General features: G+C 54.6%; 1 protein-coding gene across 1 annotated transcript in view; it reads left to right on the top strand.

Annotated features, from left to right (window-relative positions):
• The window catches only part of PTPRS (protein tyrosine phosphatase receptor type S), a 68,120-nt gene extending 53,486 nt beyond the window's left edge, over positions 1-14,634 (top strand). The window contains exons 15-34 of the mRNA XM_063108876.1: positions 167-264; positions 702-955; positions 1,582-1,675; positions 1,781-1,996; positions 2,492-2,649; positions 3,153-3,164; positions 3,425-3,537; positions 5,326-5,373; positions 6,441-6,538; positions 6,629-6,752; positions 7,299-7,474; positions 7,554-7,673; positions 9,285-9,439; positions 9,524-9,809; positions 10,036-10,214; positions 10,897-11,023; positions 11,107-11,232; positions 13,236-13,390; positions 13,541-13,676; positions 14,318-14,634. Coding sequence (XP_062964946.1) covers positions 167-264; positions 702-955; positions 1,582-1,675; positions 1,781-1,996; positions 2,492-2,649; positions 3,153-3,164; positions 3,425-3,537; positions 5,326-5,373; positions 6,441-6,538; positions 6,629-6,752; positions 7,299-7,474; positions 7,554-7,673; positions 9,285-9,439; positions 9,524-9,809; positions 10,036-10,214; positions 10,897-11,023; positions 11,107-11,232; positions 13,236-13,390; positions 13,541-13,676; positions 14,318-14,386 — 2,744 coding nt within the window. The 3' untranslated portion in view covers positions 14,387-14,634. The remainder of the gene's footprint in view (positions 1-166; positions 265-701; positions 956-1,581; positions 1,676-1,780; positions 1,997-2,491; positions 2,650-3,152; positions 3,165-3,424; positions 3,538-5,325; positions 5,374-6,440; positions 6,539-6,628; positions 6,753-7,298; positions 7,475-7,553; positions 7,674-9,284; positions 9,440-9,523; positions 9,810-10,035; positions 10,215-10,896; positions 11,024-11,106; positions 11,233-13,235; positions 13,391-13,540; positions 13,677-14,317) is intronic.
• Positions 14,635-16,082: the final 1,448 nt, after the last annotated feature.

The following is a 16,082-nucleotide window of genomic DNA, read 5'->3' as shown; positions in this document are numbered from 1 at the left end:
GGGACAGGGCAGGCAGGGCCGGGCCAGGGCCAGGCAGGAAGGCCATGGGCACGGGCACAGCGGACACAGGGAGCGCCTGGGCCGCCCCACCCCACCGCGTCCCTCCCCACGCCAGCCACTCACGGGGCCTCTCTTCTCTCTCCCCGCTCGGCCGCTGCCTGCACAGTCTCTCCCAAGAACTTCAAGGTGAAGATGATCATGAAGACATCCGTTCTGCTCAGCTGGGAGTTCCCCGATAATTACAACTCACCCACGCCCTACAAGGTGTGACCACCTGGCTAGCAGGTGGATGGGGGCAGGGGCTCGGCTGGGGTTAGGGCTCAGTCTGGGGTTGGTGCTGAGTCTCTCAGATCAGGGTTCAGTAAGAGTTGGGGCTCAGGATCTGGGGTTGAAGCCCAAGATTGGGAATCAGAGTTGGTGGTGGCTTCTCCTTCGATTATAGCTTCCCTGGGATTGAGGCTCAGTCTGGGATCAAGGCTCAGTCTGGCATTAGGGCTTAGTCAAGATTGGCACTGAGTCAGAGTTGGGTTTCCACCTGGGGTCAGGGCTCTGCTGTAGCTGATGCATAGTCTAGGGTCGGGGGCCCAGGTTGGGGCCGGGGCCTCAGCTACAGTCAGGGTTCAGCAGGATCAGGGCCCAGTCAGAGTTGGGGGTTCAGCCTGAGCCCCATCGGGCCCCGCTGAGCCAGCCTTGGCCTGCAGATCCAGTACAACGGGCTCACACTGGACGTGGATGGCCGCACCACGAAGAAACTCATCACACACCTCAAACCTCACACCTTCTACAACTTCGTGCTGACCAATCGCGGCAGCAGCCTGGGTGGCCTCCAGCAGACGGTCACCGCCTGGACCGCCTTCAACCTGCTCAGCAGCAAACCCAGCGTCGCTCCTAAGCCTGACGCCGATGGCTTCATCATGGTTTATCTGCCCGATGGCCAGAGCCCCGTGCCTGTCCAGTATGCTCTCCCACACCCCCAGATTCCCTTTCACCCCCATCAGCCAGCTGTGTGACTGGGGCAAGACACGTAACCTCTCTGTGCCTCGGTTTCTTTGCCTGTCTATAAAACAGAGATAACGTCAGCCGTAGCTCGTGGGGTTGTCCTAAAGATTCAGTGCTTCCTGTGGGCTATTATCACTAAATGTGCCCTTATAATGGCTCTTCCCACATTCCTTGACACCCCCATATGCCTGACCCTCCACTGGACAATGCCAGGGCCCCTGAGATTTGGTTCTCAGCTTCTGGAGTCCAGAGCTGGGAGTCCCCAGTGGTGAAGAGAGGACTTCCTGAGAGGCAGAGAAAAATTAAGGATTATAAGAATATGTGGGCATTGAAGCTGGGGCTTTGAAGGATGTATGGGAATTCAAGAGCTAGACCTGCATGCGGGAAGCCTTCTAGACAGAAGGCACAGTATGATCAGAGGCCTTGAGGCTTGAATCACAACCTGTGGTCAGTTCTGGCTGGGGCATAGTGGAATGGGCCCATTGTATGAACAGAAAAGAAGACTCATGAGACAGGTTTCTGCTCACCCCCTTACAGCATGCCTGTGGACAGCCCCCCTCTGACTCTTCCGTCTCCCGATAGGAACTACTTCATTGTGATGGTGCCGCTGCGCAAGTCTCGTGGAGGCCAGTTCCTGACCCCACTAGGTAGCCCAGAGGACATGGATCTGGAGGAGGTGAGGGCCTGGGGCCCAGCCTGCAGGGCCCAGACATGTCCCAGCTTCCGTGTGCTCAGTTACTCCCAGCTGAACTCTGAGCCACCCACACCTCTGTTCCCATAGCTCATCCAAGACATCTCACGACTGCAGAGGCGCAGCCTGCGGCACTCGCGACAGCTGGAGGTACCCCGGCCCTACATTGCAGCTCGCTTCTCCGTTCTGCCACCCACCTTCCATCCCGGTGACCAGAAGCAGTATGGTGGCTTTGACAACCGGGGTCTGGAGCCTGGCCACCGATATGTTCTCTTTGTGCTTGCTGTGCTACAGAAGAGCGAGCCTGTAAGTGCTGAGTGCTGTGTGCACATATCCAGAGACATCCTGTGAGTGAGGCAGACCCCAAAGAGGTCTCAGCCCCTGGGGCCCCGACCTCAAAGCCAGACAAAGACCCTCTCACCTCTCTATGATTGAAGCTGGACAGAGGGGAGGACTGGGGTTGGGGAAATCCTGAGGAAGGCTTCTTGGAGAAAGGACACTGGAGCTGGGGATTTGAAGGATGAGTAGGAGTTCAACAAAGAGAAGGCATCCCAGGATTTGCATGTACAAAGATGTGGAGGTGCAAGAGAAACAAAGGATCTCAGGGTGGCCGGGGCAGAGGAGGGAATAGAGAGAGCAAAGATCGGCAGGGACCAGGCCATACAGATCACTAGGGTCAGGATTCTTGGGAGCCATAGGAGGATTTAGAACAGGGAGGGGGACAGGTTTCTGTTTGAGAAAGACCCATCTGGCCCCCACAAGGAGGATGGGCACTAACGGAGGCCCCCCCCATTCCTGCAGACGTTCGCAGCCAGTCCTTTCTCAGACCCCTTCCAGCTGGATAACCCAGACCCTCAGCCCATCGTGGACGGCGAGGAGGGTCTCATCTGGGTGATTGGGCCCGTGCTGGCTGTGGTCTTCATCATCTGCATTGTTATCGCCATTCTGCTCTACAAGAAGTGAGCCCCCTGCACCCTCCACTTGACAGCAGGGAGGGCTTCCTGGAAGAGGAGGAAGGGTCTGGAAAGGGTCATCTCAGAGGATCGTCCCTGAAGGCCTCTGTGGTACACCTGGAGAAACCGAGGCTCAGAGAGGTTAAGCCACTCGATCAAGGTCACACAGCCTGGGGAATAGCAGAGCTGGGGTTCAATACAGGCCAGTGGTTTGGCTCCCCCTGTTCACCCCAACACCAAATTCAGCAAGGTTTGGGGTAGAGGTTACCTCTGTCCAGTTTGATGATAGTAGTAACTATGGTGGCCCCTTGGGGTATGTGCCAGCTTAGGAAGGAAGGGCTCAGACATGCCTCCTTGTGGTGGGAGCCAAGGAGGCAGGATGAACCCCGTATTCCAGAGGAGGAGACCAAAGTTCAGAGAGGCTAAGAAAGCCACTCTTATGGCTCTCATGGCCAGCACACCCTCACCTTTCTTTTTTCCCCCCTTCTCGCCTGTGCTTTCGGGAGCAGCAAACCCGACAGGTAAGAACTGGCCCTGCCCCTGGAGGCTTAAGGCAGGGGGGCAAAGAGGGGGCAGGTGGGGGTGCTGCACCCACAGGGTAAGGGGTACCTGGCTGCTCCAGCGGGCTGCCTCTGTGGCCATGCATGGTCCTGGAAACCCCAGTTGTACATGTACACGGTTCTCCTGCTGCACGTGCATGGGGACTGAACTGTGTTCACACATGTGTGCATGCATCTTACACACGCGTGTACTCAGGGGACTCTCCTTTCTCCCCATGAAGTAAGCGCAAGGACTCAGAGCCCCGCACCAAATGCCTCCTGAACAACGCCGACCTCGCCCCCCACCACCCCAAGGACCCCGTGGAAATGCGACGTATTAACTTCCAGACTCCAGGTATGTGCTTATCCCTGATGCCGGGGACTTTAATGGGGGAGGTGGCAGAGGAAAAGAGAAAGCCGCCAACTTGGGGGACCCTCACTGCCCCCTCTGAACTATGCTTGGTGCAGTTAAATTCCTGATTCCCAAATACCTCCCACCCTTTGTGGATCTGGGCTTGCAAGTCTCATGGGCTGGATCTGCTTACAACTGAGTGAGGCTTTTTAAAGTTACATTTAACTGATGATTGCTGTCCTTTCCGGGAGCCTAAAAAACATCCAGAAACAAAAACCAAGAAAACACACACCCAAAAGCCCTCATTTCTTTTGGTAGAGAGAGCTGTGCTTCTGTTTACGTCTTGTCTGCAGGCCTCTCAGTGGTGGGAGTTGAGGTTCATCCTTGGACATTTTCCACAGTACTCCCTTGGGATGTGTCCCTAGTGAGGCACAGAAATTAGGCCTTCCCCATGCCCTGCACCTCTCCCTCCATGGCTACAGGGTCTCATGGTCTCCCAGCCTCTCCATGGTTCCCTGTAGATAACAGGACTCAGCTAACGTCACCTGCTATGCCTGGCAGGATAACTGAATCGGGATCTTACCCCTGCTCATCTTTGTGTCCAGTGATTCACAGACTCCCCCATCTTCTCTCTCATAATGGGTTCATGCCAGCTGCTTCTAACCAAATAGGGAATTTTTAATTAAACTGACAGCTGCTGTTCTCCTTATAGGCTCACAGCATTCACAGCATGGTTGCATCTGTCCCTCTGCCTGCACCTGGTCTCTAGTTCCTATCTCTGAACTGGTTCACATCAACTCTGTTTCCAACCAAATGGAGATTTTAAACCTTTGTATTTAACTGATGGCTGCAGTCCTTCCTTAAGGGCTCATGCCTGGCATCACATGCCATTCCGAATGTACTCTCTTTTCTGTCTCTGGGCTGGCTCATGTCACTTCTATTTCCATTCAAATGAAGATTTTGATTGCATATATTTAACTGATGGCTGCAGTCCTCCTGAAGGGCTCATCCAAGGTGTCATATATCACCCCTGGTGTACTCTCTTCTCTTTCTTGTCTGTGGACTGGCTTATGTCACTTCAATTCTCATCTGAATAAGGATTTTAAATATGTATTTAACTGATGGCTGCATTCTCCTGAAGGGATTATGCAGAGTCTCATATGTCACCCCTAACATGCATTCATCTCTGTTCTGTCTCCAGATTAGCTTATGTCAGTTCTGTTTCCATCCAAATGTAGATTTTAAACATGTATATTTAATCGATGGCTGCAGTCTCCTGAAGGGATCACGCAGCCTCATATATCACCCTAATGTGCTCTCATCTATCTCTGGACTAGCTTATGTCAGTTCTGTTTCCATTCAAATGTGGACTTTTCAATGTGCATTTAACTGATGGCTGCTGCCCTCCTGAAAGCTTATGGCATGGGCCCATATGTCCTTCCCCTACTGTCCAGTTTCTCCCTCACCATCCTGCATCCTCTTTCCCAAAAAATCTCCTCTACTGATCTCAACAGGAGACCCAAGGCTAGGCTGGTCTGCGGGGCATGTGTACAAAAGAGCCTATAGTTTTGGTGTCTTCCTGGAGTCACAGTAAAGGCCAGAGCTGGCTGTCATCCAGCTGGAGTTATACCCAGTTAGCAACTCCCATTGGTTCTCAGATTGGGGTCCAGGCAGCTGTGTGTCCCTCGTTGTTGAACTTGCTCAGCCCTTTGCACCTGCCGGCCAGCAAGGGGTGGGGGATTTGGGCCCCCCTGCGTGTTTTCATTTATTGATTGTTTGCTGTTTCTGCAGATTCAGGCCTCAGCAGCCCCCTCAGGGAGCCGGGGTTTCGCTTTGAAAGTTAGTTCCTTTGTCTCTGTTCTCAGCTTCCTTTCGCTCCCTGTTTGTTTCCATCTTTGGTTTCTCCATTCTGCCTCCTGTCTCTGTCCGTGCAGCCTCCCCCCACTAGCCTCTGCCCACCTGTCCTGCCCTGGCCCCTCAAGGAGGGCGGGGGTCTGGTCCGTAGGGCCCTTAGGTGGCTGGTTGCATCTGCGTGTATGTATGTTGCAGGGGCGTGGGGGAGACATGTATATACACGGGAGATGCCTGCGTGACAGGCAGGCCCTGAAGACCCCTTAGATGTGAGCTCTTGGGGACACTGGGCAGGGTAGGGGGCACATGGTAGGCTCAGAACAGCAGCTGTCTACCAGCCTACCTGGAAATGTCTTGAACGTTTAACACCTGGTACACAGAGCCCCAGGAGAGGACAGGGGTCTGTAGACTGGAAGGTAGAGCCAAGCCCACCCCCCTCCCTCTGGCAACTACCCTGGAGGCCCCAAAGGACAAGGAGCTCTTAGAGGTCAAGGGCTTTTTGCACCTGCTCCTGCCCCACAAGAGTGCAGGGACAGAGGTGGGCCCCCCCCCCCCACACACACACGTACTGCACCCCTGCTCCCCAGTCCCTCAACTCTACCCAGCTGAGGGTTTTATGGTCCCTCTGATTCCAGAGGTGTCAAGCCCCCACCCCTGCCCTGAAGACAGCATTTCCAAAGGCACAGCGACTGCACCTGCTTCTTTTCTGTGCCACTTGCCTGCTTTTTGCCATGTGGCACTGGGAACTTGAAGTCCTCCAAGGCGAACCTGGGTTGGGAGAACCAGGACAGGCCAAGATAGTGATCCAGGCCCCCTCCAGGGCTGTCAGGCTCTGCCGGGAGCAGCAGCCTTGAACTCTCCACTTGTAGATCCTCAGGCCTGGGGTCCCACCCTGACACTTCCCCTCGCGCTGAACCCACCCTGCCACTCCTTCTAACCGCAGCTCGTCCATCGCAGACTCACTCTGTAGAGCACCCCCCAAGTCCCCCAGCCCCTGCTGTCCCCCACCCCACACCAGTGACTGGCCTGTGCGGTGGGGTCTGCTCTTCCTGCAGGCATGCTCAGCCACCCACCAATCCCAATCGCTGACATGGCAGAGCACACGGAGCGCCTCAAGGCCAATGACAGCCTCAAGCTGTCCCAGGAGTATGAGGTGAGCTGGCCCCTGCCTCCCACTCTGCTCCCCACAGGCTCATGAGCACCCACCCTGACACCCAGCCACCTACTTCCTCTTCCTCTGCAGTCCATCGATCCTGGACAGCAGTTCACATGGGAACATTCCAACCTGGAAGTGAACAAGCCGAAAAACCGCTATGCCAATGTCATTGCTTATGACCACTCCCGCGTCATCCTGCAACCCATCGAAGGTAGCGTGGGGGCCCCGGGCTCCGTCCTGCCCTCCCTCACTGCACAGAAAGCTCACAGACCTCATGCCTCGTCTTCACCACTGAGGCCTGCTTCTGGTCATTGAGTTGGTCCAGCTCTAGCCAGAGGCCACTGGGCATTTTTAGATATGTGTTTAACTGATGACTGCTGTCCTTAACATGGCTTTATCTGTTCCTCTACATCAGTGGTTCTCAATCCGGGCAGTTCTGCCACGCAGGGGACATTTGCAGTGTCGGTGACATTTGTGGTTGTCACACCTGGGAGAGGGGACTGCTCCTGGCATGGAGCGGGTGGAGGCCAGGGACGCTGCTCAGTACCCGCAGTGCGCAGGACGGCCTTGCCATAAAGGATGATCCAGGCCCAAGTAGCAATAGTGCCGAGGGGGAGAAACTGAAGTACATGCCCCACCGTTACCTGGGGACAGTTTGGGGCAGTCAGAGGGAGCTTCCAGGAAGTGGCAGGCTTGATGGAATCAGCCTAGAAGGCAGAGCATGCCATGGATCCCTGGCCTCTTGCCCTGGGCGTAGGCATCATGGGCAGTGATTATATCAATGCCAACTACGTGGACGGCTACCGGCGGCAGAACGCATACATCGCCACACAGGGACCGCTGCCTGAGACCTTCGGTGACTTCTGGCGAATGGTGTGGGAGCAGCGCTCAGCCACTATTGTCATGATGACGCGGCTGGAGGAGAAGTCACGGGTGAGGCCTGGACCCCCTGGGCCCCAGACTCCCTGGCAGCCCCGGCCTACGCTCACTCCTATGCTCTTGCCTGGTGCAGATTAAGTGTGATCAGTACTGGCCCAATAGAGGCACAGAGACCTACGGCTTCATTCAGGTCACATTGCTGGACACCATCGAGCTGGCCACATTCTGCGTGAGGACATTCTCCCTGCACAAGGTAGGGCCCCGGCAGGAGCTGCAGGGGTCAGGGGAAGACAGAGGGCCCCAGGCTTCTGGCCAGGGAGCTCCCCACAGGAGAGAGAAGGGCCAGCATGTCCTCCCAGGCTGACCACTTTCTTATGGAGCTCACTTCATGGATGGAGAAACCGAGGCTCAGAGGGGACATCACTTGTCTCCAGCCATGGCAGGAACCCAACTTAACAATGAACCTGTTGCCCCCTTTCCTTCAGTCATGCCCCAGGTCTTCCTCATCTACTTGCCCTCTGGCATCACTGAGCTTAGGCATAGGATAGGGCCCCAGCAGGGTCCCAGAGATGCCCTCAAAAAGACAGAGCTGGACAGACACCAGCAGCTCTGTGCAGTCATGGCTAGGATGGAGAGAATCTTTTGATATGTATTTAACTGATGGCTGCTGTCTGTCCGTTATGTGGTTCCATCTGTTTTTCTACATCAGTGATTCTGAATTGGGGCAATTGTGCCATCCAGGGGACATTTGGCAATGTCTGGGACACTCATTATTGTCATGATGGAGTGGGGAGGGGCTGCTGGCACCACAGTGTGCCCCTGATACCTAGCCAGGGCCTCTCTGAACACCAAGAATGTGCTTGGTGCAAGTGCCAAAAAACTGAGTAGATGAACAGAAGAGAGGAACATTTCTAGTTCATTCCCACATAACAAGCATGTACTGTGTCATGCCCCAGCCTGGGCACCAGGATATAGCAGGGTCCAAGACGTTCTGCTCCTGTGGTGCTTACAGTCTAGTGGACAAGATATAGATGACAAACAGGTGAAATGACAAGAAATCTTACATGTAGAAGGGGAAAAATAAAACAGAAGAGAGTATGTGTCAGGGACCTGAAGGAGTCTAGGGAGGGAGCCATGGGGAGATCTTACGGAACAGATTCAGGTAGAGGGAACAGCCTGTGCAAAGGTCCTGGGGCAGGACCGAGCCTGGCATGTTGGAGGAACAGCGAGGAGGCCCGTGTGGCTGCAGCAGAGTGAGGGGGGGCGGGGGGGCGGGGACAAGACGGGGCAGGTTGTGCAGGGTCTTGTGAGCTGTGGGGAGGACTTGGGCTTTTCCCCAGATGGATGTGGGAGCCATGGAAGGCTGTGGGTAGAGGAGGATGGGATCTGACTCAGGTGCTCACAGGCACCCTCTGGTCAACGTGGGGACAGACTCGGGGGGCGAGGGCAGTAGCTGGGGGACCAGGGTGGAGGTGACTGTGCTGGTCCAGGGGAGTGACAATGGAGTTGGACCCCACATGGAGGGGTGAGAGGTGGGTGGATTTAGGATAGACTTTGAAGACAGAGCCGACAGTAGTGGCTGATGTGGGAGAGGAGGGACTCCACAGTGACTCATTCATTCTGGTGCTCGAAAGATGGAGCTGCCATCAGCTGAGATGGGGAAGCAGGTTTGGGGAGAAGGCTGGGCACAGTGTTGGCCATGTTGAGTATGAGGCCCCTGCAAGACTCACGTGGAAACGTCCAGGGGGTGGGCAGACACTGAGTTGGGTACTCAGGGACGTGGTAGTCTAGAAGTATGAATTTGGGCATCGTCAGCATGTGAGTGGCCAGCTTCAGTGACAGGCAATGTCCCTGTGGTCCTCAGAATGGCTCCAGCGAGAAACGTGAGGTCCGCCAGTTCCAGTTCACAGCATGGCCAGACCATGGAGTGCCTGAGTATCCAACGCCCTTCCTGGCTTTCCTGCGGAGAGTGAAGACCTGCAACCCACCGGACGCTGGCCCCATCGTGGTCCACTGCAGGTACGTCCACCCTAGCCACCCTGCCCACCTGCTCCTGTCCCCCGCTCCCTGTGGCCCCTGAATACCACATGGCTGTCCCTGCAGCGCCGGTGTGGGCCGCACAGGCTGCTTCATCGTCATCGACGCCATGCTGGAGCGGATCAAGCCAGAAAAGACAGTGGATGTGTACGGCCACGTGACGCTCATGCGGTCGCAGCGCAACTACATGGTACAGACTGAGGACCAGTACAGCTTCATCCACGAGGCACTGCTGGAGGCCGTGGGCTGTGGCAACACAGAGGTGCCCGCCCGCAGCCTCTACGCCTACATCCAGAAGCTGGCCCAGGTGGAGCCTGGCGAGCATGTCACGGGCATGGAGCTTGAGTTCAAGGTGCCAGTGGGATGGAGGCTGTCATGGGCGGAGCAGGGGCCCAAGGATCTGGAGACGAGGGTTGCCCCAAGCCACGGGGACTAGAAAGTGGGGGTGGTGTCCCCCTGCCTGTTTTTCTACCATTAGCACTCTGTCCCAAAGCACAGCCCTCCCCATGCCTGGAGAAGGCAGGCCCCAGGCCAGAGGCTGTCCTGAAGGTGGTCTCTGAGTCTCCTTGTCCCCACAGCGTCTGGCCAACTCCAAGGCCCACACATCCCGCTTCATCAGTGCCAATCTGCCTTGTAACAAGTTCAAGAACCGGCTGGTGAACATCATGCCCTACGAGAGCACACGGGTCTGTTTGCAGCCCATCCGGGGCGTGGAGGGCTCTGACTACATCAATGCCAGCTTCATTGACGGCTACAGGTACCATGCCTTGGTCACCATAGTGCCCCAAAGGGATCCCATCTCTGTCCTTAAGAGGCTTCCAGTCTTGTGGGAAACATCTGGAGAGAGACTGCCAGCCCATCTGTTCTCCCTCATCAGTGGTTCTCAGTTGGTGAAATTCTGCCACCCAGAGGACTTTGGCAATCTCTGGGGATCATTTTGGTTGTCATAATGGCAGTTGGATAGGGGTACTACACCGAGTGAGTGGAGGCCAGGTGTGCTGCTCAAATTCTGCAGTGCACAGGACAGCTCCCGCCATGGAGTGATCCAGCCGCCAATGTCAATAGCACTGAGACTGAGAAACCCTGCCCTAGAGGAGGGTGTTCCAGGCAGAGGATACCACATGTGCACAGTCCTGGAAGTGAGAGAGAGCTTGGCCAGGGCAAACAACTGAAAGTAGTTTAATGGCACTTGAGGGAGGAGGAAGGCAGGAGATGTTAGTAGACAGTTCTGCAGCTTCATCATGGAGTTTGAATTCGTCCTGAGGCTGATGGTTTCCCTGTGTGTAGAATGAGATTGTTGGATGGTGTACTGGCCAGACATTCCTGAGTAGGCAGAGGCGTGGCAGGTGTGGCTTGGTCCTGCCATGCCAGGCATCATCTGGTGAGTTCCAGGCCTGGGTCTCCCTGATGGCCCTGGGTTCACCCACACCACTCTGCAGGCAGCAGAAGGCCTACATCGCCACGCAGGGGCCTCTGGCAGAGACCACAGAAGACTTCTGGCGCATGCTGTGGGAGAACAACTCAACCATCGTGGTGATGCTGACCAAGCTGCGGGAGATGGGCCGGGTGAGCCAGGGGCCACAGCGGGCAGGGCGGGGTCTGGGCCAGAACTCAGGCTAGGCTGACCACAGCCACCATCTCTTTGACAGGAGAAGTGTCATCAGTACTGGCCAGCTGAGCGCTCTGCCCGTTATCAGTACTTCGTGGTGGATCCAATGGCCGAATACAACATGCCTCAGTATATCCTGCGGGAGTTCAAGGTCACAGATGCCCGGGTGAGTGTAGGGACAGATTTCCAGGAGGGGCCAGAACCTGGACTGAGCTGGACAGGATGCTCAGTGTTCCCTTAGTGATCTGGGGAGGGCTCCCTTGGTTGGTGGTAGAAGTAAAGGCCTGGGATAGGAGTAGGCACTGGGCATTGGGAAGAAGAGTGGGTTGGCCAGTCGTCCACTCCTACCACCAAGTAGGAGAAAGAGAAGGTCCTGTCCCTGTGCAGATCCCATAATGTTCCCACTGGAACATGTGTGACCATGACACTGCTCACTAAGGTACATGGCCCCAAGGGGATCATGTAAAAGGGAATGAATAGAACTTTCCCCCGGGGGAGCATCCTATAGAGGATGGTGTTGGAGGACTGAAAGGGCGAGGGAAATTCAAGGGATTTAGGGTGAGGGATGGTGGACACGGGAGCTGTGGAATGAAAAAAGGGTGGTGGACAAAGAGAGTTGGGTGTTGGGAATTGGTACCACTGGGTGGGGAGGGATGAGGATGGAGAATGGATTGTGTTGGGTGGTGGGTGAAGAACAGGCATTAGATGGCAACCTTTGAAGACTAACCATGGAAGGTGGCCTTGTGGGGTGGCAAAGGATTGGAGTTCATGGTGGAAGATCAAAGTTAGTGGAGAATGCAGGTGTGAGACGATAGAGGATGGGGAATGTTGGACACGATGACACTAGTGCATGGTGAAGTCTGATTCATAAATAGCAGCATTGGTAATGGTGCTGTGGGTGGTGCAAGATGGCACCATTGTGTTGGTGGAATGTGGGATTGGAGAATCGGTGGGAGATGGTACTGCTGGACAGTAGTGAACAAGGATGGTAGTGGATGGGAGGATCAAAGGATTGAAGGATGGGCCCTATATATAAGAGAATGGAGAATGCCAATCGAGCATGGTACTATGGATCAGTGAAGGTGATGTTTTGTCAGCAGTAGGTGGAAAAAGATGAGATTAGAGAATGTTTGGCCAGTAGGGAATGAAGAAAATCAATGGGAAATACCTTCAAACAATAAAGGATAAAGAACAGTCAGTAGTCAGTGGTACAAGATAGAGGAAGATGGTGTTAGAGGAAGAGGATGTTGAATGGTGGAGGATGGAGACCATCTGGGGAAGATGGCATCACTGAATGGCAAATGGTAGCAAAGGATAAAAATCTTGGATGGCACCATTTTGATGGTGGATGATGTCAGTGGAAGATGATGCCCTCGGATGGTGAACAGTAATGAATTATCAGTGATGGATGGAGGAAATGGTGCCATTGGGTTGTGAAGGATGGAAGATGGCAGAGTGATGGTGTTGGATGGCACCACTGGGTGGTAGGAAGATTGGATTGGAAAGAGGAAGGGTTGAGTGGTGAGGGATGGAGAAGATCAGGAGAGAATGACATCACTGGATGGTCAAGGATGATGAGTTACCAGTAGGGGTTGATGAAAGACGGTGGTGTTGGATGGCATTGTTGGGTGGTAGGTGGTAACTGGTGTTGCAGGAGGGAAGATGTTGGTGTTGGGTGGTGCTGTGATGCTCTAAGATGCTAGAGGATCATGGTGATGGAGAATGAGACTGGGAAGGGTAGGGGCTGGGTACACTGTTGGGTGGCAAAGGGTGGAGGATGGTAGAGAAGGGTGGTGTTGGATGTCACCTTGCGTGCAGTGGATGGTATTGGAGAGGTGGAGAATGGGATGGTTGGGTGGTAGGGGGTGGACAATGTCTGGGTAAGGTGGTGTCATTATTTGGTGACGACAGAGGATAGTAGAGAAGGATGGTGTTGGCATCCCTGGTGAAGATAAGGTTGTAGCATCTCAAAGGAAAATGGTGCCATTAGATTGTGAAGGATGTTGAGTTATCAGAGTAGGTGGAGGAAAATGTGCAAAACGGGTCTGAGGATGGGGAAGGACGGAGGGTGGTGTTGGCTGGAGATGGAGAATGGGATTGAAGGTGGCAGGCAGAACACCCACGGCCACCACTGATGTCGATAGCAAGATGGGCTTCTCTTCATTGCAGGACGGCCAGTCCCGGACTGTCCGACAGTTCCAGTTCACGGACTGGCCGGAACAGGGTGTGCCAAAGTCGGGGGAGGGCTTCATTGACTTCATCGGTCAAGTGCATAAGACCAAGGAGCAGTTTGGCCAGGATGGTCCCATCTCTGTCCACTGCAGGTGAGCTTCCTCAAGTCCATTGCCCAGCTGGGGAAACCGAGGCCTAGGAGGGCAGCCCCAGGCTTTTAGCAGTCCAGTTTAGGCTATTTGAGTCCTTGGGGAGTCAGGCAGTCACATCCCACCCCTGAACTGCTGTGCTCACCCCAACAGTGCCGGCGTGGGCAGGACAGGGGTCTTCATCACTCTCAGCATCGTGCTGGAACGGATGCGGTACGAAGGCGTGGTGGACATCTTTCAGACAGTGAAGATGCTGCGGACCCAGCGGCCAGCCATGGTGCAGACAGAGGTAAAGACAGGACAGGGAGGGGAGTCAGCCTGGCCTCAGTTTCCTCCTCTGTGAGATGGGCACAGCCACCCTGGACTCTGTTTGTTGTTGTAGGTGAACAGTCCACAAACACCTTCTGTTTTGGGCTGGAAGGTGACAAGTCAACCCTTTTGAAACAAGAGTTGACTGAAGGCCAAAGCCAAGTAGTGTCCCTTGGAGTAGACAGAGACAGGTCCAGTCGCAGTCCTAGAGTCACAGCAAGTTCATAGCTCAGCCAGGACCCTGCCCTGGACCACACAACTTAAAGTCCAACCACTCCCTAATGTTCATATGGGGAAACTGAGGCCCAGAGCTTGAGTCACAGACTCCTAGCCCTGAAGGGAATGTTCCTGATGGGGCACATTGCTGAGCCACCAGGCAGACAGGGGAGAGGGCATTCCAGGTGGAGGGCCCAGCCGTGCAAAACTGGGAAGCGTGACATGGCTCCCCGCATTTGGGGACCCCTCCCTCTGGAGAGGACTGTGGAGCTGAAGGGGTCTTCAAGAGAGAGACACACCCCATGTGAGGGGGTTGGCTTGCTCCTGAGGGCAATAGAGAGCCCTGGGAGGCGTTAGAGCGGGGGCGGTGCTGACACAGTCTCCTGCTCCCCTCTGCTCCCACAGGACGAGTACCAGTTCTGTTACCAGGCGGCACTGGAGTACCTCGGAAGCTTTGACCACTATGCAACCTAAAGCCATGGTCCCCCCTGGCCCGACACCACCGGCCCCAGATGCCTCTGCCCACACTGGGTGGACCCTCGGAGGCCTGACCCGCAGCGGGCAGGGCAGGAGGCAGCGGCGGCAGCTGCATTTCTGCGCAGTCTCTGAGGACGACGCAGCCCCTCAAGCCCCCGCACGGCCCCAGCCGACCCTGCGACCTCCCTGGCCCCGGCCGCTGCCTTCAAATACTTGGCACATTCCTCATTTCCTTTTGATTCCAAAACAAGAGGTTCCGGAGTGGGGGTGGGGGGGTGGTTAGCAAACAGGGGGTGCTCCCAGAACCAGAGGGTGGGGCACAGACCGTGGACTGAGCCCTTGTCCTCCCTGGGGACCCTGCCCTACAGCCTGGGGCCGCTGGGCTTGGGGGCAGAATCCAGCTTTCTTTTAAAATTCAGTGTAACTGTATCCTGTGACACTTCCTTTTTTTTTTAAAATAGTGTATTTTTTTTTCCTTTTTTTTTTTAAAGAAGAAACAAAAAAGACTTGTCAGTCAATGAATTTAAAGAGAACAACTTTGCTTATTCATATTCTGTTCAAAGACAGTCTATTTTTTCACTGTAGAAAACGTCCTTGTGTGATAGTTATGTTTGCAGACGCGTGTGCTGGGCCCACGGCTGTCCCTTTGGCTTTTTTTTTTCTTATTGTCATCAGATGGTGTGCCTCGCTTATGTACGAATGGGACATCCTTTTTGCGCCTGGCTTTTCTTCCCTTTTTGCTTTTTTATTTCCCTACTTTGTTTCATTTTTTTTTTTAATTAAATTTTTAGACATATCAAGTACAGTTCTGAGGGTGGGGTAATGGGGGGACTCAGGCCCACCAGCGTCAGATTTGAACCCACCAGGGGAGGGGGTGACACTTTACTGAGGAGATGGCAGTCCCCACCCCACCCCACCCCCATGGCAGCCTGAGCTCCTTATCTTTCACATGTAAGAGAAGGGTCCTGCTTCTTCGGGGAGAGTGGCCGTGTGCTGCCCCACATCAGGGACCCATTCCTCCTGGGACTGTGGGGTAGTTTGGGGGCAAAAGTAGAAGGATGGGATTCCCCCACCCCAAGCAAGTGAGTTTTTCTCTTTGTACAAGAGCAGATCTGACGTTGCTTTCAACACTGTTTATTCCAACGGAAGCAGCTGGGTGGTTTTTCCACCTCTGTGTATGTAGATATATCAACTTTGTATAAAGGAAGATCATCCGACCCTGGCCTGTGGTGGAGTGTTTGTTGTGCCTTCACCCTTCCTGCCTCATCCCTGGGGCCAGTGGGGGGAGCTGGAGCCAGTGTTTTCTCATTTCAATGTGCCAATAGTCTGATGAGGAGTTGGACCAGAGAGCTGGTGTTACTTGTCTAAGATCACACAGCAACAAAGTAACCAGGCCAAGATTTGAACCCAGAACCCAAGCCCTGGCCCTGTAGAGGCTGGCTCATGTTGGCATTATAACAGCAACCTTCATTAAGAATCTACTGTGGGCCAGCCACTTGAGATGGGATTCATCAGCCCCCTTCACAGATCAGATCACTATTTCTTCCCCATGCACTAGGCCACCCAATGAGTGGGCTCTGAGCTAGAGTCATACCCCAGTTGATGGAGATGTCTTACCCCAGTAAGACATTTATTTTGTGTCTACACCTTTGCCTGAGTCACTTCCCCTTCTGGCATCAAAGCCACCCACAGC

Source organism: Cynocephalus volans, chromosome 10 (assembly GCF_027409185.1).
Source record: "Cynocephalus volans isolate mCynVol1 chromosome 10, mCynVol1.pri, whole genome shotgun sequence".
NCBI lineage: Eukaryota > Metazoa > Chordata > Mammalia > Dermoptera > Cynocephalidae > Cynocephalus > Cynocephalus volans.
Note: the sequence above shows the minus strand (reverse complement) of the source record. Positions and strands in the feature narration are given on the sequence as shown.